The following is a 19510-nucleotide window of genomic DNA, read 5'->3' as shown; positions in this document are numbered from 1 at the left end:
CACCTGAAGAATGTTATCATTGATACGGCAATAAATTTATTTCGCATAGTCGTGAAATAAATCAGAACAACTGGTTCGATGATTATTGTGAGCTAGCAAGGCCAAAGGAAGAATGTTGCATATCGGCCAACGCAGTAAGTTCAAAGAACGTGCACACATTCAAACTTCCCAGGAACTCCATCAAGCGGAGAAGTGAGCTCACAGGCAGGAAAAGAAAACCTGAGAAAGCCGCAGGTCTGTAAACTCGAGAAGTAAGGGAAGCAACTGTAACGGATACTGAGGCTTCATCAAAGGGTTAGCAGGATGAGGCGCTATATACCTCAGCAGGTGCCGGGATAAAGAGGGAAATCTGATTTCTGTCTAAAACGTTAGATATTGTCTTCTCTTTGTAGTTAAGTCTAAAATTGATAGACCAGTAGCTTACTCCAAACTACAATTTTATTTTATTATGTATATATATATTTCGGGAGCAACTTACTCCCTTCTTCAGTACAAAGCTACCTTCGAGTACTTTGATCCTAGATACGAGAAATTATCAATGGTCTCAAAGTTGTAGTCTCCTATTTTTCTACTTTCCGATTGACCAGTGCGGTTTGATGTTGTTGGTTAGTTGGTTTTCGCTGCTGTCGTTGCCACCATATATTTTGTCTTGCTTTCCAATGAAAGCAAGATCTTGCACCAATTGCCGAATGCTGGATCTGGATAAAGGCAGTTTGTACGTGTCTGGTGGTTCTTCTCATGGTGTCCATTGTAGTTGGGTGGATTTAAAGAGGATCGTACCCCTCGCACTTACCTCAGCATCACGGATCACTTTCTTCAGAGCCAGGTTGCCCTTGTCTTACACCGTTGTTGATGTAGAATGGTCTGGAGAGTAATCCTGCTGCTTTTATCTGGCCTCGCACAGTGGTCAGGATCAGCCTAGACAGTCTTATCAATTTCGCCGGGATACCGAATTCTCTTATGGCCGTGTACAGTTTTACCCTGGCTATGCTATCATAAGCGGCTTTAGAGTCGATGAAGAGATGGTGCGACTGATTTCCATATTCCAACACTTTTCCATTACTTGCCGCAGAGAGAAAATCCGATCTGTTGCTGATTTGTCTGGAGTGAAGCCTCTTTGGTATGGGCCAATGATGTTCTGAGTGTATGGGGCTATCCGGCCTAGCAAGATAGAGGAGAATATCTTATAGATTGTACTCAGTTACGTGATACCTCTATAATTGTCTTGTTGGCAAAACTTCCGCGCCTGGTGTGGTTGCTCCCTGTACTTTTCGAGTTCACAGACCTATTGATTCTCCCAGGCTTCCTTTTTCCGTCTATAAAGTCGCTTCTCCACTCGCCGGAGTTCGTGATAAGTCTCTGCATGTGCCCGCGTTCTTTGAGAATGCAACATTATTCGGTATGAAGGATTCTTCCGTTCCGTTGCTAGCTTACATTCATCGTCAAATCAGCCGTTCCGATTCTTTTTGCGGCTGGGGCCAAGTATGTTTCGGGGCGTATTTATGATAACGACTTCTCATATGCCGGAGCGTAAATGCTGCTGGCAACCATATGGAATAATTACGAAAACGACATCCAGATATTGTCCTCCCTCCCTGAATTGCACCCTCTTATCTTTTGCCCAACATTTTTCAGAAGTTTTTCCCTCCCAAACAGGCGGAGTAAGGGCAATAACGAAGACTTGGAGCTTTGTCCGAACAAGGTGTAAAAAAGCCCAGTTTGACATTCAGATCACCTATTATGATCATAATGTAACCTTAAGAAAGCCTTCCCTGAACTCTGTGTAATTGCCTGCTCTTCGCTTTTTGGTTTCAAAGACAGAAGACGCAATTCTGAAAGGCATAGCGTTGACGAAACTCTAACAACGGGGATTTAAGCTATGCTAATGCAGAGATTACTGTGTGCTGATGTGGGTGTTGATCGCTACTTAACAGCGGAAGCGACGAAAGGCTGCCCTCAAGGAGGTGTGCTATCGCCACTTCTGTGGAGTATGCTGATGGACTCACTACTATGCGAACTGCAAAATCTGCCAATACATGTTCAAGCTTATGCGGATGGCGTGGCTCTGTTGGCTGTTCGTCGAGATCTCGGAATGGTGTGTAGAAATACACAACGCGCCGTTGATTTGATTGAGAGCTGGTGTCTCAGGCATGGACTTTCACTAAATCCAAATAAAACCACAATGGTATTATTTACAAAAAGGAGGAAATTGATTGGTGGTACAATCCGTAAACTCTCCGAAGAAGTGAAATTTCTGGGAGTTATTCTAGACAAGAAGCTTTTTGGAACAAACATGTAGAGATAAAGATAAAACGAGCTCTGTGGGCCTGAGATAGTAATGTGGATATATATTGCTATCATTAGGCCGATGTTCACTTATGCATCCGTAGTGTGGTGGGCTCAGGTGAAACGACAGGGTTTTCGCAGCTCTGAATGCATTACTCAATTTGCAGCCCTTGGATTTGTTTATTCAGAGCATTGCAATGAGAGCAGCTCATAGAATAATTCGATTAAATCTATGGGGGAACAATGGACGTGGGGGTACAGAGCATTGGAAGAGTCATTGAGTGAACAGAATCTAGTTTTCGCAATGCCTTCCGATTCTCGGGTCCCCATACATATGTTTGGAAGAAAAAACTGAGACGAACCAGAAGAATGCGTGTCGTTTCGTTAAAGCTGCTAAGTCTTCTGCAGAATTATCGTCGTGCAGATTATTATCTTTTTGGACACTACACACAAACAAAATGTGAAGTGGGTAATCTATGACCAACTGCCTCTTCGTTGTTGAGAGTCTGGGAGGCTCAGCGATTACTTTGGATACGCGATGTTTTTCAACCCGGGCCAATATAGCTGTTCAGGAGCAAGCACGCTTTGGTACAACGAGGGTTTTGGAAATTTCTGTAGTAGTATATGATTCATGAGAAAGGCAATAAACTCAGGCACAAAAATAATAATTGTCTTTCTAGAAAATTATATTTATCATTAGCTAGAGTTAGTCAGTGGATCTACTACTCTTAAGTACAAAGAGAATAAGATCGGGTGAGGAAATGTGGTTCTTCTGCCCATAAATAAAAGACGACTACATTCAAGATGGGAAGACGGGAACGACAGGAAATTGTCTATCTATTCCGTCACAGACAATCGAACATGGGAAACATTTATGTCGATTTTATGGTAAATACATCCCGTCGTCGGTAGCTCTTGGAAGCCTTTATTTTCGTTTATTTTCATACTGAGTTTCCTGGTCGAAAGCTAACTTTGCCGCAATAAATAATTCAATTTAATAAGGTACTTACTTCCGTCGACTTTGCAAATTCAAAGTAATCATCAATTAGAGAGAAATATCCAAAATTTTTATGGTTCGACCCTGAGTTCTTATTCGTTCTGGGAAAACGCCCTCCCATTAAACCAAATATTTGCCCTCATTTCCTATATGCAGTAAAGTCGGAAGGCAAAATATACAAGAGAAGCAAGGGACCTCCAACCAGTTGGTCATGAACATTTTCTTTAATCTCATTTTCATGCTCAACTTTGTGAAATTTCCATCGTAAATCTGGCGAATGTTATATGTAACGTAATGGAGACTTATTTATAGAAGTAATGGTTGAATCAAAACTGGAAAAGCGAAAAATTACTTATGGCCGCTCTCAAAATTGTGTTTTGTATTGTGTTGCGATTTATCGAGGCATGGATCCAGTTTGGGAAAGAGGTCATTAAAATTGGCATGTGTTTCGCGATTTACGTGAAGAGATGACGGAAAAGCGGAAAATTTTGCATTGAAAACAAAATGGAATTGCAATGCAAATTGCTAAGAGGATTGAGTAATATTTTAATCGAGTGTTTTGGCTGAAGTGGAGGTTACCGCGATTTCGCTCCCAGCCACGCCAGCAAGGCGGACTACATACATCTATATATCGGTGGCGTTCCTCATTCAAAGGATATTTCCATTCAGCGATAAACGTAAATTAGCACTGGTTTTTATGTGAGAGCATGTCATATTTATGAGCAAACAGCTCGTTTTATCTCTGCGTCCGTGCCATGAAATTTACTTTACTCCTTGCGTCTGGATCCAACTAAGCAGAAGCCTTACTTCTTTTACACTCCTCTCAACTTCAGCCGTCTACCAGCATTCCTGGTCGAGGTGAAATGCTCATGTCGACAAATACCAACCGCCATATTTACACTACAAAGAAGGAAAAGCCTTTTGACGTCAGCCTTTATTTACACTTAAATTGAACTCGGTCTCCGTAATAAACTTTTTTACGTGAACTTGACGTCTTGTGTTTCTCTTCCCACCCGGAGTCTCTTTATCCTCAATATCCAGTTAATTGAATATTTATGAAACGAATAAACTACCCGACAAAATGCCCATCAGCCTAAAAAACTTAAAGGTGACCTACAGATTGTTGACCAAGTAATGGTTGTTAGCTCCATGACCCTGAATTACGTTGATTGAATGTCGTTTGAAAAGAAAATGTCCGTTTTCTGTTCATTTTTGATTTGTTATTAATAAAAGATATTAAGATTGGAGATTTTCGCATGTCCGCCCCCTCAGTGTAGATGCGAGTTCACGGCTGGATCCAGTAAGTATTAGTCGTGGTGGCAGTTTATTGGCATTTATTGAAGGCTGAAGATATGAGAATTTCCATGAAATGGTCAGTGGAATTATTTGAATTTTGATTTGTAAATATGACGAAAGATGAACAAATCTACTATAAATTTTTAGACGTTCAGGGGTAATGTTCCTTTAAAGATAGAAAAATATTTATTTATGATTTATCGGTCTAATTTGAAAAAATGACAAATGATCTGAAGGATGGTTCAAAAACGGTTAACAAAATGTAGGAGAAGATACCCTGAGGCAATGACTCCTTATAGTTGAAGAATAATAATCCACTTACAAAATTCACTGCATCCAAAAAGGTAATCCTTAGACAACTCACAGTTATCGGAGCGAAATACACATATAGGTGATAACGATAACGAAATATACCGGCTATCCCTAGAATGGAGGGATATTCAATTCAGATTTACAGGTGGCAAGAACTGATAGGCATTGGTGAGTACTTCGCTTCCCAATGCCATACGGCACTTTTGTATTCAGGTATATCATCCGCTATCCGGATTAATATTGAAATTTTTTCTAGGGACTCTCCTTAAGTTTATACCTTATACATTCAAACAAAATTTGCACTACAAAATTTCAATCTTATTTTGGTTTGACCAAAAAGAATCTTAGAAAATTTTATCCACTCCAATGCAGCTTTTCGAACGCCGTATCTAGAGCGGTTGCCGCATTGATACCTACTGGAAATCACTCCTGGTCTCTCCAGCCTGACCCCGACTTTCGCGGAGTGGATTGCATTTAAGCCTCATGCTTCCAACTTTCCACCGCCTTGTCGATTTCAGCAGCACGTTTTTTCATTGTTTTACATTTGTGGAGGCAACAACAAACCAGCCCTCCTTCGACCTGAGCATCTTTCTAATTATACTCCCCGGGTTTAGATTCGTCACCAGTTTAGGTTTCTTTTTTCGGCCGCTAATCTCGGAGAGTCGCAAATCATATCCTCTAAATCTTCCGGTATGCTACAGTAACAATGGGATAATTTAATCTAAAGCTGTTTAGATACCACCGAGAGTAATTAGATAATATTTTAGTTGGTTTCCAACCGAGTCACTCCTTGATGTTATTATACGAATGAGCGTATGCATCCATCGGAGCTCTTCAACTGTGTCTTGACTCCGTCGATATTCTGCATCAGTTTTTGCAAGTGCCACGTTAACCCTAGTTGCACTTTGGCAGGCATATTCTAGATGCACTCAAAAGCTTCGTTTATATAGTTGATAATTTTCTTTGTTTTCAGTTTGGGTAAAGTGTTTCAGCGCGCTCCAGAACTTCTCAGAAAGCTTGCACTCTGTCTTTACTGTTCTGCGCCAAAGGAACCAACTCGTCAGTCATCCTGGGATGGTGGATTCCAGTCCATGGTAAAACCAGCTATGGTGTTCCATGTCTTCTTAAAGTGTGACTTATTTAGTGCCACTTCTGCCTTTTGATCAATACGTTCACGAAAATATACCGGGCTAGAGTACTCCGATCACACGACGAAGGCAAGATTAGAATTGGCGGTCAATTTTCTAGTGCTATTTCCATATAACATAAACTTGAACTTGATGCTGGTATTGTGATATTTGCATTTTCAGATTTAGACAAAACAAAAAAAGCGGATCTAGCGCTGTTAAAACGTCGGGCGAAATGGAGTTCGGCGCCACCATCGTCGGACACCACCTTTCCAAAATATATAAATTGATCAACGTCTTTACTTTTTAATGCAAATCGGAAAAATGCAATGAGCGGTTTGTGAGAACTTTCGCTTTTTTAGGTTTTGTCTGTCTGTCCGTCTGTCTGCCGCATGCACAAACGGTTAGTTCTATTGATACCAAATTTGGTAGGAAGGTAATATTTTTGAGCTCTTACGCATGCAGTGAGTAAAATCGCACATCGTTGAGATTAATTAAATTAATCAATCTCAGAAAAGGGGATATTAAGGTAAAATAGAAGATGCAGCTTGTGTCCCTTTTGAAAGAGGGAAGTCCGCCTACATAGCAATTGCCTAAAATGTCGGTATTTCTAAATCATCAGTGGCTGAAATAGAAAGAAAATTCAGCATTGCTCGGAATGAACCAGATGTCTTTCAGAGCAGTCGAAAAACTACTAAAGTGTCAAGACGCTCGAACTTCAATCTCCCAGAGCGACTCTCAACGCTGGCGTTGAGATATATGTGTGGGTATGGAGGGGGAGAAGCTACAGTTTGCGTCTAACGCAATATTCCCGATTAGTTAACGTTTCGCAGGATTTCCGTTAGTGGATCTGATGCTACCCCTCGAAACTGGAGAACATCGGCACCAAAGATCTGATGCCTGATGCGTCCATAGGCGGGGCATTCACATAGGAAATGCTCCGTGGATTCCGCTTCCTCATTACAGGAGGGACACGTATCATTTTGAGTAATTCCTATTCTGAACATATGCCCAGCGAGTGAATTATGGCCTGTCAGAATCCCCCCAAAATACACTGCAAGTCCTCCTGCTTTTCAACAGGATAAACTTTGCGGTACGCATGTTCGGTTCTGGCAGGAAAAGTTTGGTGTGTCGAACAGCATTTAGGCTCTGCCGCCTGTCATTGTGGGAAGCTTGTTCCCTGCTTTCGAAAACAGAATTATCCAATGCTACTGATACCACTACCAATTGCTGATTCTGGTCCCCGCATATTGGAGATTGACCCCTCTTTCGCTAAAGCATCCGAGATTTAATTTTCCTCTACGCCACAGTGATCAGTTTCCCAGAGTAGTTCCACCGTATTGAATCTAGAGATAGAGTTCAAACGGTTTCGGAATTCCTGAACGATTTTCGAGGTGATCAAAAAACTACTCAACGCCCTCAATGCAGCTTGGCTATCACTGCAGATTGCGCCTGCCCTTCAACCGCTCGTCAATCACCCAGTTTGCCGCCCTTAGGATCGCATAAACTTCGGCTTGAAAAACCGTTGCATATTGTACCAAAGGAAAAGTTCACTTCCGGCTCCAGAACCCTCTTCTGTTTTTGAGCTACACATTCCTCTGGGACTTCCCAGTTCACTCTACGCTTCAGGGTAACTTTATATCTGGTACCAAACAGATGTATGGGGACACGAGAATCGGAAGGCATTGTAAGAACTGGATTCAGTCCTCCCAGTAACTCTTCCAGTGCTCTGTGCCCCCCACATCCATTGTTTCCCCATAGATCTTTATGAGCTGCTCTCACTGTAGTGCTTTGAATAAATATATCCAGGGGCTCCAAATTGAGTAGTGCATTCAGAACTGCGCCGAATGTCGTGCTCATGGCACCAGTGATACCCAGACACACAGTTTTTTGCAGTGCGGCTAGTTTGCGGTGAAAACCTTTTTGTCTCACCTTAATCCACCACACTACGGATGCATATACGAACATCGGCCTAATGATGGGCCTGAGTCTCCATGTCGAGACAAAGGTCCGTCTGCACAGCCCATAAGCTGTAAAAGTTCGTTTCATCTTTAGCTCCACATGTTTGTTCCAAAGAAGTTTTTTTATCTAAAGTGACTCGCCATCATCTCAGGGAGGGAAAGTCCATTGAGAGAGATATACCATCGCACACAACGTAAGCGTTTGTATGGGTTGAAATGCAGGAGATCACATAAAAAGTTGAAGTTAACAGAAGCGATGCGAAAACGAAGATTTTTATGGGTCCGCTTGTTTGAGGATCACAATTCGAGCTTTCGGAGAAAGATAAATTGGTTAAAAACATATTTTTCTCGTTTTTTTTGTGGAATTTCAAATTTTGCTTTCTTTAATTTTTTGTTGTGCCGAATATCGTCTAGAGGCAGTGGCTGAGGTGGCAAATTATGTTTGGAAAAGAAAGAGTGAACATTTGTTTGATGTCTGTAAGGTTAAAAAGATTAAATATTTAAAGGAAGTAATGATTTGTAGCTGCATTTCTGAAGAAGGACCTCATCCAATAAAATTTACTGAAGATGCAATGCGATTTGGGCAGTACATTATCGTAATACAAAGGGTCTTGGTGTCATATATCTACAATTTGCAGTTTCTGCGTTCAGAATATGCTTTAATGCAGGATGTCGCATCTTGCCATACATCTGCAGCTACCATGAATTATCTAAATTCAATGGATCCAGATCTACTGCCTTGGCCCGGCAATTGCCCGCACTTCACAAGCTCACATAAAATATCAATTATACCTCATTCCCGACGATTTGTGACGCGACAAGACAGCATGGAGTCAATCCTTTGTTAATCAGTTGGATCCTTCACATGCCGGAGTGGAGGAAGATCCGCATTTTGGTCGGACGAAAATCTATTGAAGCAAGATGCCTTAGGGGCTGTCCACAGGAAGGGTTTCTCACTCCCCTGGTATGGTTTCTGGTAGTGGACAGCTTGCTATAGCTCCAGGAGCACACGGAGGTTTTCGCACAAGCATGTGCGGACGATCTAGACATATTAATTACCAATATTATCGTCGAAGATCTACGAGGCAGTTGAGCGGACCTTCGAAGTCTACTCTAAGTATGATATCAAAATCATACTTGGAGATTTCAACAGTCAAATAGGGACGGAGCCCGTATTCAGGCGATACGTCCGCTCCTATTGCTTGCATAGGGATACCAATGATAATGGGCTGCGGATTATTCAGTTAGCAGTATCGCACGAAACGGTTGTTAGAAGTACCTGGTTTGCGCGGAAAGCGGTCAACAAACATACGTGGGCCTCTCCAGACGGGATCACTTTCCACCAAATTGACCACGTGCTGATTGAACGCCGCCACCTGTCAGCCTCCATGAATGTCAAAACATATAGGGGGCCAATATAGACTGGAACCACTATCTCGTTGGCATAGTGCTCCGAGCTTGAATTAAGACACCACCTACAATCCCTTCTGACAATTAGGTGAGAGTGAATACTGAAGTCATTCACAACACAGCCCTCTGCAGCACCTATAAGGGCGAAATGGATGCCGCAATAACTGCAGTGGAGATGAAGCGTCAACAAATGATCTATCAAATGATCGTAGTTATCATTGATAAGAGCACAAAGATACTTGGCCCCAGCTGCAAGAAAATTCGCAACGGCTGGTTTGACGATGAATGTAAGTTAGCAACGGAACGGAAGAATGCCGCATACCGAGGAGTGTTACATTCTTAAAGAACGCGGGCACGCGCAGAGACAAATGCTGCTACTACCAAGCATAGAAGAAACAGTATGTGCAATTCATCGACTTAAAAACCGGTATTCGGTATCCCAACGAAATTGATAAGACTGACTAGGGTGATAAAAGCAGCAAGATCACTTTCAAGACCATTCAACATCAAAAACGGTCTAAGACAAGAGGATACCCTATCATGCGTCCTCTTTAACCTGGCCCTGGCATGATTCGCGATGCCGATGTAAATGCGAGAGGGACCATTCTCTTCAAGGCCACCCAACTACTGGTCTACGGTGACGATATTGACATCATGGGAAGAACCACCTAAGATGTATAGTCTATCTTCATCCAGATCAAGCAGGTGGCGCAAGATCTTGAGCTGCACATTAACGAAGGCAAGACGAAGTACATGGTAGCAACGTCAGCGTCAAAACCAAAACAGAAAGAACGAACAACATCGAATCGCACTGGTCAAACGAAAACAATGAAGATGGGAGACTAAAATTTGGTGACTGTTAATAATTTCTTCTATCTAGCGTCGAAAATCACAGCTGATAACAGCTAGGACGATGAAATCCTCGCACGGTTCTTGACTGCCAGCAGAGCCTATTTCAGCTTACAAAAACTCTTTCGCTCGAATCGTCTCACCATAGGGTCAAAGCTCTTACTGTACAAGCCTATGATCTTGCCAGCCCTTATGTATTCCTCGGAAACTTAGGTTGTTAGCAAGAAAAATTGCGAACTCTTGGCGGCTTTCGAGAGAAGAATCCTCCGAAGAGAATGGACGATTCCGTAGCCTACACAATGACGAAATCTATGAGCGATACCATGACTGTCTGATTGTGGATAAAATCCGGCTCAACAGGTTGCGGTGAAATTCAATCACAGATGACCTGTAAAGCAGCAACTATTTCTAAAATAAAACAATTTTGGAATTAATTTTTATATTCCCAGAATATTCATAAAGGTATCAAGCGAAACTTCCAGGAAGCCTTATTGAGATAGCCATACAAGCGACGTAAAAATATTGAATTTGTGAAAACATAATAGTCATATTTTTTGCATCTATAAAATTTTATAATCCAAAAAGAAAATGAAACCGCTGAATAAATATGTGGTGTGGACAAATGGAGCTTTCAAAGGGACATGACATTTATTTCATGTTACTCCGGGAGGCTCTATTTCCACTGAATTTTGAACAACAATAAAATTTTTTCAGTTTTGAGGGAGTGGGGCGTAAAATAAAATATATTCGACAGGCTGATGTCATTGAAACCTATGTATCTGAAAAGCTTTTCATATTTTCGATAAAGGTAGACAATAACCGCAAAATAGTGAAAAAGATAAATGAAATGGTCCAATTTTTCAATTTGATTTCAATGGAAAATGATGGAATTTCAATTAAAATATCGATTTAATTTCATATTTTTGGTTTCCAAGCCATGAAACCCTGAAAAATATTGCGGATGAATGAAAGACATATAAGACCAAAGTAGGCGTGAACCCACATAATCACGAACAAACGATTTTTTTGGAGAACATGTTTTGGAAATAAAATGCAAGAATAATGTAATTTACGAGTAATTACATTTTTTCCCATCTCAATTTCAACAAAGACAGTTTAATTCAATTTTTATTGAATCTGTTCCTCGATTTATCGATGATTTAAGAAAAACAAGTCGTGGGAAGAAAAATTCTTTCTTTAAACAAATTTCAGATGAATTACTAAAAGAAAGTATATATTCTAGTCATCTATAGTCACGATTTTTCCATTGTTACTCACCTCTTGCTTCCAATTTAACTTTTTCTGAAACGAAAAAAAATAGATCCGTGAATTAATTGGAGAAAAGCTCGCTCTGGATTATTTTTCATTTCAACTAAAATGAAGAAGGAAAATTAAGAACTTTAGTGAAGGTTGGATGAACGTACGACCAACTCTTATATCCTTTATTTTTCATTAAATTCTGCTTAAGGATCATAACCCTTTTTGGTTGAATATATTAAAATGAAAATCCGCAAATTGTTCTCTCCCTAAGTTTGATATCCTTAATCCTGAACTTGACCAGAAGAAGTTATGCAGCTCTATCAGGAAGTAATTCCAAATTTTGAAGGACTATTTGGGTTGCTTTTCATATTTCAATGGTTTTAGGAATTTCCAATATTAAACCAGTGGAACAATTGATTGAATTTGTTGAGTAAACTAGTTGAAATGAATATTGTTCCAATGTATAAATTTTTACAAAATATAGTTTGTTATTGCAAATACATATGAGAGTGAAATTACTGAATTGGATGACGGTTAAAAACCATCGACAAAGAACTTAGGCTAGTTACGTGTTTTGTATCTGGAATTTAATCTCTACAATTGTATGTTGGCGTTTATTGCAGGGGGTTTATTCCATTATTCATTTCATTTAACTTAGATTACAGCGAAAGGTTGAATCAAAGGTGGTTTTCTGGTTATGAAGCGCACTATAGTAGTACCGTCTGCAAATATTGCAACTTACACATTTTCAGACCCGTGGAAGGCATATACTTCATATGCAAGTATAGTTAAGGAGCTAAAACTGATCCGGATGAAGACCGACCTAGAAAACGGCTAGCGGCGAATACGGACTACCATGTCCAAATTTCGAATGCATCATCCAAACTCTGCCGTGAAGCGGATGAACCTACCTCGTGACGTTGGAGCAGGGGCGTGGTTGACGTCGCGGCACAACATCATGGCCTAATGGACTCGCTTATTTTTACAGCGAGTAGGCGAGTGCGCTGCATGTGGTTGTTTGTAAGGCACCAGCAACTAATAGTTGGAGTGAAAGGATGTGTTCCTTCCTGTTCCTTCTTTGCAACGTGATTAATTTTATTAATCAGTGAATTAATATCACAAAATATTCAGAAACATTATAAAGGACAGTGCAGGGTGAAGTGCGGTATGAATGAAAAGCGACGGTTATAATTGATTGCAAAAACCGAAGAAACTAACTTTTCATCACGAATCTTTTACCGTCGTCCATTGCCTTTGTCTATTTTTTTGTGAATTGAAGAATCAGTTATTCTTCAACCGTGTTCTCAATATCTTAACCCTAGTCCATGGTTGGTACGGCTTTGGTAACGCAGATCAGCAGCCGGTGCATCCTTCTTCTTGTTTCTTTTTTTTCACTTAAATTTTTACTTTCCTTCCTATTAGCACGTGTAAAAGAGCTTTCCGATTTTTTTCTCTTCTTTAAAAAAAAATTTTAAATACGAAGTCCCTGAGTGTTGTTTTAAGAAGTTAGGTTCGTGCCGCGCTCTTTCTAGGCGGCATAGCACTGCGAGGAGTCGATTCGGTGCTCTGCTTGAACAAATCCTAAACTTGCTTGCTAAATTGTTAATTAAAGGCATTGAACCTGAAGTTAACCCGGCTGAAAGATGAAATCCGTATATAACATTAAGAACCGATTCAGAGTACCGTACCCTCTATTTAAGGTGGAGCTGGAGCCGGAACATTAGAAATTCAGCAAAGGTGAAACGCATTCCATTTATAATAATAATAATAATCGTTGGCGCAACAATCCATATTGGATCAGGACCTTGAAGTGTGTTAGAGCACTTCATTCAAGACCGTAACGGTACACTAGAAGGCAATGTGGTCAGCATTGCGCTCGCCCGAGATTATTACCCTGATTTGACTCAGGTACTCATTCACAGCTGAGTCGACTGGTATCCGACGTCAAATCACGATACAAATTCCACTGCCACAAGTGAGATTTGAACCGCGACCTTCCGCACGACAGCCTTGCGCTCTAACCACTCAGCTATCCGGACACATTCCATTTACCTTTACGGTAACGCAAGCTATTCCGGAGGATGTTGAACGAGTTTGAGGAGTTGAGGAACCGATGAAACGAAAAGGGCCTATACAATGCCTTAATTATCAAGAGTTCGGATACCAAATCATATTGCACACTTTCAAATGTATACCTTCATCCCACACCTAAATGCCTATTAGACAAGAAAGATCCCTCTGCCAAAAAATATGGTAACCGCGGGAACAACCACACTGCGAATTACAGAGAATGTCTGGTATACGTTGAAGTGAGTCAAGGATCCCGACCACCAACAAAATTCAAATACTGTTTTCTACGCTCCGAACAGAATTGTGCCTACTAAGACCCAATTGAGCTTGTCTTGCTGTGAAATTCAATCTTCCCGAATCAACACAGCGTACTGAATCAGCAAGTAATCTAAAATCTATAATGGTGCAACTCATCCAAAGCATGAACCAATTTACGGCATCAATACAAAACATGATGCAACAACTGATGCGAAACCAGATGGTGATTCTCCAAACCCTTCTCGCAAAAAAATGAGCTCTGCTTCAATCTGCCACTGGAATGCGAATGGTATTAACCAATATACAAGTCGGGAAACCGGAAGCTGGACGCTTCAGGTACGAAAGGTTTCGTGTATTTCTTAGTACGTAGCACGTAATATATCCGTATATTATGTGAGAGTATCCACTTTCGGGTGATATTGACATTCATAGTCTTCAATTTTCAAAGAAGCAACAAATTTGAGGTATTATAACTTTGTTAGTAATAGTGCGATTTCCACCAAACTTGGTAAGATTATGCTCTATATTATAGCCTATATCACTGCAAAATTTCATGGTACTAGGATCAACTTAAGGGGGGTTTCTAACCAATTACAAAAAATTGTAGTAATATACTACTATTAACTTTATTTAAACAGATATCGGAATGGAAGGTATTTCGGAGCCCAGGCACTAGTGGCAGCCTCGTGATTTTTTTCAGATTTTTCGGTTTGGTAGTTTCTGAGAATGGCCCCCTTAAAGAAGTGATCACTTTCAACCCCCCGCGCTCCCCACCCTTCCAACGAATGTCAAAACTAAGATCGGCTTTGAAAAGTACTAATCGAGACCTTTAATTTGATACCCCACATGACCATATTTGATAAAAAAAATTTTACTCCCCCTTTTGCATGTATGGGGACCCCCCCCTTAAATTCGACGTAAAAGGATGTAATTCACTGTATGCGTGAGCGTTCACAGTTCCTACCTTTCTACCAAATTTGGTGTCAATCGCTATAACTGTCTCCGAGAAAAATGCGTGTGACGGACAGACAGACAGACAGCAAACCGATTTTAATAAGGTTTTGTGTTTACACAAAACCTTAAAAATGGAGTTATAAGGATTCCTTGTCAACATTGGGATCGACATCCTCCTTATATCAGAGACTCATTTCACCGACAAATATAATTTTGTGATACTCGGCTACAAATTTTGCGATACTAAGCACCCTGATGGAAAAGGTCATGGAGGTTTAGGAATCTTCATTAAAAATCGGCTGCCGTTCGAAATTTACAATCTCTGCAGAACAATTGAAATAATAAAAACTTGTTGTTTCTTTTTCGTTGGTGTGGGTATTTATTCTTGCAAATACCGATATTTCGGGAACCACTTCTTCCCTTCATCAGTGCAAACAAGTATCGGTATTTGCAAGAATAAATACCCACACCAACGAAAAAGAAACAACAAGTTTTTATTATTTCAATTAATTAATCGTTGGAAACACCGCATAATTTCACTCTGATCTGCAGAACAGTTTGTAACCTTTTTCAACTCGCTTGGTAGAAGATTTAATGTAACTGGGGACTTTAATGTCAAACACACGTATTGGGGCAGAGACTGACCTAAAGGCAAAACTCTTCGGGCTCCCATATCGACGAACTGTGAATTCGATATACTATCGAGTGGCCATCCAACCTACTGGTGAACTGATCACCGTAAAATACCTGATTTTATCGACTTTGACATAACGAGAAATATAAAAGCAAACCAACTGTCTGCGCAACCCTGCTTTGACCTAAGTTCCGATCATTTGTCGGTTCTCATAACTTTTTCAGATCTCCAACAATCGCTACCGAATCTACCAAACTGACGACAAAGAAAACTGATTGGCTTAAGTATCGGAAATATATCTTTTCGCATTTAAAAGCTGTACATTGTTTCATTGAAGTATTAACATCAGCTGCCCTGCATGCAACACCGAAGTCCCAATGTGCAGTTTTAGATCATCTAAAGTGTTCAAAAATAATAGACAAGGTTCTAAGAAAAAAACGACTACTGAAGCGTGAATGGCGACAGTTTAGATCGCTGAATTCGAAAAGGAATCTGCCAGCTGCTAGAAAGGAGCTACAAAAAGGATTGAAAAGGAGAAACATAAAGATCTGCAGTATTTCCTTGAAAATCTAACACCTTTTCGGATCGCGAATTTTCCTTTGGATAGCTTAATCGCCAATCCGATTGTCGGACGGCAGTTGGGCGAGGAGCGATGTCGAGAAAGGTTCAATCTTTGTTCAACACTTCAAAGGCATTTTCTAATCAAACCCACATATAACGGAGGAAGAATTATCACTTTCGACTCCCAAGGATGTACATCAACCGATTGGTTTCAAAGTTTCTGAAGTCTTAAGATTGTCGCATGACCACATTGATCCCAAAAAGGCTTCTGGTTTCGACCTTATTACGGACAAAATGATACAAGAACTGCCGAGATCTGCATTCATTGAATTGACACAATTAAATGTTTTACGCCTTGACTACTTTTCGAAATGCTGGATATTGTCGCAAATAACGATGATCCCGAAGGAAGATAAAGATCCTACGCTCGTCACGTCCTATGGACCGGCTCACTAATGAAGCTATTCGAGGAACTTCTACTATCCAAATTAGAATAACACTTGGACGAAAAAAGGGTTATTCCATCTCATCAGTTCGGACTAGCCTCCGAGATAAGCGGTGCTTTGGAAGGTAGAAAGTACTGCTCGGCTGTATTCCTTAACGATACACAACCATTTGACAAGGTCTGGCATGAAGGTCTCATCTACAAAATCAAGAAAAAGCTACCAACGAATACCTATAAAATTTTCGAAGCAGCCAGATACGCGGCAGAAGATTTGTTATTAAACAAATAACCTTAACATCAAGAGAATGTAACATCATAGCGGGAGTACCCCAAGGTAGTGTTCTCGGTCCTCTGCATTATTTGATATATACTGCAGATTTGCCCATAAATGAGCACCTATTTACTTCTATCTTCGCTGACAATACAGTGATACTCGGCAGACATTCAAATCCTAGTGTTGCATCTCGAGACCTCGAGAATCATATGAAAGAGGTTGAGCAATGGCTGGCCCGCTGAAGAATAAAAGTAAATGAACCAAAATGTAGTCATGTCACTTTCACATTGAAGAAACGACCAGTCCCCTGGTTAAGTTTGACGGCGTATCCATTCCTCAGTATAAGGAGGTAAGATACCTGGGAATACATCTAGCCAGAAGGCTTACTTGGAGAAAACATATTCAGGCCAAAAAACTTAGGTTAACTTAAGATTCCACTGCACTGACTGCTCAATAAATTTTCCAAAGTGCAAGTTTTAACTGATCGCCATATACCAAATGACAAGCCTGACATGCTATTTGTTTAAAAGGCGGGTCGTTCCGCGTATATTATTGATGTTGCTATCCCCCATAATAGCAACATTGAACGGAAATATGTCGACAAGTAGGTGAACTATGTGCCACTGGTTTGGGAAATCTGGGGTCTCGAACGGGTGATTGTAGTTCCCATGATATTGCCAGCTACAGGTATTGTACTGAAATCCATTGATGCGCTGGGACTCTGACACATTTTGGTTCAAACCATGCAGATGTACATCATACAGTATACGTGCTCGTTGTTGCGAGGAGTCCTTTAAGCCACCACAGGCTACCACCACGAGGGTCCTTTCATCTTTTAAATAGGTAGGATCATTTGATCCTAGATGTTTGGCAGTTAGTGCTAGTATTATATAAAATCCGGCATGTGCCGAGGTTGTGTCAACTCGGAAAATAATTATCGTTGGAGCGATAATTCAATCGGATTTGGGCCTGGAAGACTTCAAGATCTCAACGAGACACTACATTAGGTACACTGTAGGAGGCAATGTGATCAGCATTGCTCTCGTCTGTGATTATTACAATGATTTGACTCAAGTACTCGTTCACAATTGAGTCATCGACAGGTATCTGATGTCCGGAAGCTTGTACCGCGACTTTCCCCTGTGACAGCCTAACGTTCTAACTACTGAGCTATCTGAACACGAAGCACTTTATGCCAATCTTTTTCTATCGGCTGTATAGGCTTTTCTATAGGCTCTATAGGCTACGACGATTTCATGCTAGCTGTGACTTAAAGGAGGAGAACTCTAGAGCCTTACTTCAGTAAAATTCATTCATCAAGCAATGCCTCAATTATAAACTATGCATGCATTTAACATTATATTGAATTAACAATTTTTGAAAAAAAAATATCTATAGGAACTCGCTGAGTAGTCATCGAGGTTAAGCGTTCTAAGGGATGGTTGGTTATTATGGATGGAATACAGGGGGACTTGTTAGCATTTGTTTAATCCTCTTTAGTTAATTGTAGAAGAGATTCATAACATAGAGCATAGTACCATAATCATTAACATAATTTATTTTTCGTGTGAATTAAGCAGGAATATTGGAACTAAGAACCCTCACGCATACGATTTCTTTATGTAAATTAAGTACTAAAGTAGACTTTCTCTACATGCACTTTCTGTGATAGGTAGTGTTATGCAATATGATATCACACTTCGAAACATCATAATAATATAATATCAGTTTTTCCAAAGGGAATATGATATCACATTACCTACAAAGGTGATATTTTGCGCACCTCTACTATTCTGTCCCCAATTGTTCAACTTCATGTTGTTCTCCGGTTTTTCGAAAAGAATAGTGGATCTTCTTTCTTCGATCGTAGTAATCGAGTTACGGGTTTCCAGCTCCTCGTACGCGGCGTGATGTTTGAAAGGCTAAAATGTCCAAAAGTCGCATTCCCCTGCATCTGCTTGCTTAGTTAGCACAGAAGGTAAAGAGCGAAAAATGATAAAATCCTGTGACGAAGGACAATTGCAAACACAGTGTACTCACAAGTTCCCTTGGTAAAGAGTTCAAAGAACTTATAAGTAATCTGATCAGACTACGCAAACTACAATAGTCCCGCCATATGGAACGACTGCAAGATGGCTGTAGAGGGAAAATCCGGACCAGGAGCGGAAAGTTTGCGGAAAATCTAGGACCGTTTCAGTTTTTTTCATTCAAATTTTTATTCCGGGTTTCCGAGAAAACTATGGGTCCGGGGGGAATCACCCTTTCCACCGCTCTCTCGGCAGGCGTAATATGTGGCAAAACTCAAGGCAATCGAGTAGACAAAACCGCAATGGCAATAGGAGAACTTAATCTAACTTAATCCAATCGTGACGGTGCAGGTTTCTATTTTAGATCCTCCCGCCCTGAATTCATCGGTGGCCTTGGATCACAATACAACGTTTTGCGGAGTTCAGTTCTTTAGGTAAAATATGTAAGTGATCTTTACCAGAGAACATATCCATTATGCTGATAACATCTGTTGTCTCCTTCATTAATTTACGGATTTTCGATAAATGTCTTTAGTCCTTGAAAAAGATGAACAGGACGTCCGTCGATTTGAATGTTAATATTAAGAAATCGAAGACCATCAACCTGGTGGCCTATTGACCTCTTCTCGTCCAAAGCAAATAGTTGAAAAGAAGTGAAGAATTGTCTTATCAGAAATTGTAATGAGGATGCGTGCGTACGCGTGGTTGACGCATTTTCTTCTACGTAAATGAATTCGATAAACTAGCATCACTCTTGACAGCGCCACAACAAGCCTGTCCTTTGAAAAA

At 40.5% G+C, this 19510-nt stretch overlaps 1 protein-coding gene across 4 annotated transcripts in view; it reads right to left on the bottom strand.

The window, feature by feature from the left end:
* The window catches only part of LOC119651862 (receptor-type tyrosine-protein phosphatase U), a 214432-nt gene that overhangs the window by 44862 nt on the left and 150060 nt on the right, over positions 1 to 19510 (bottom strand). For all 4 annotated transcript variants that reach the window (XR_005249501.1, XM_038055672.1, XM_038055683.1 and 1 more), the window contains one exon: positions 11517 to 11540. Coding sequence is in view for 3 of the 4 variants with exons in the window: in XM_038055672.1 (XP_037911600.1) it covers positions 11517 to 11540 (24 nt within the window). In the remaining variant the exon portion in view is untranslated. The remainder of the gene's footprint in view (positions 1 to 11516; positions 11541 to 19510) is intronic.

This window comes from Hermetia illucens, chromosome 1, assembly GCF_905115235.1.
Source record: "Hermetia illucens chromosome 1, iHerIll2.2.curated.20191125, whole genome shotgun sequence".
Classification (NCBI taxonomy): domain Eukaryota; kingdom Metazoa; phylum Arthropoda; class Insecta; order Diptera; family Stratiomyidae; genus Hermetia; species Hermetia illucens.
Note: the sequence above shows the minus strand (reverse complement) of the source record. Positions and strands in the feature narration are given on the sequence as shown.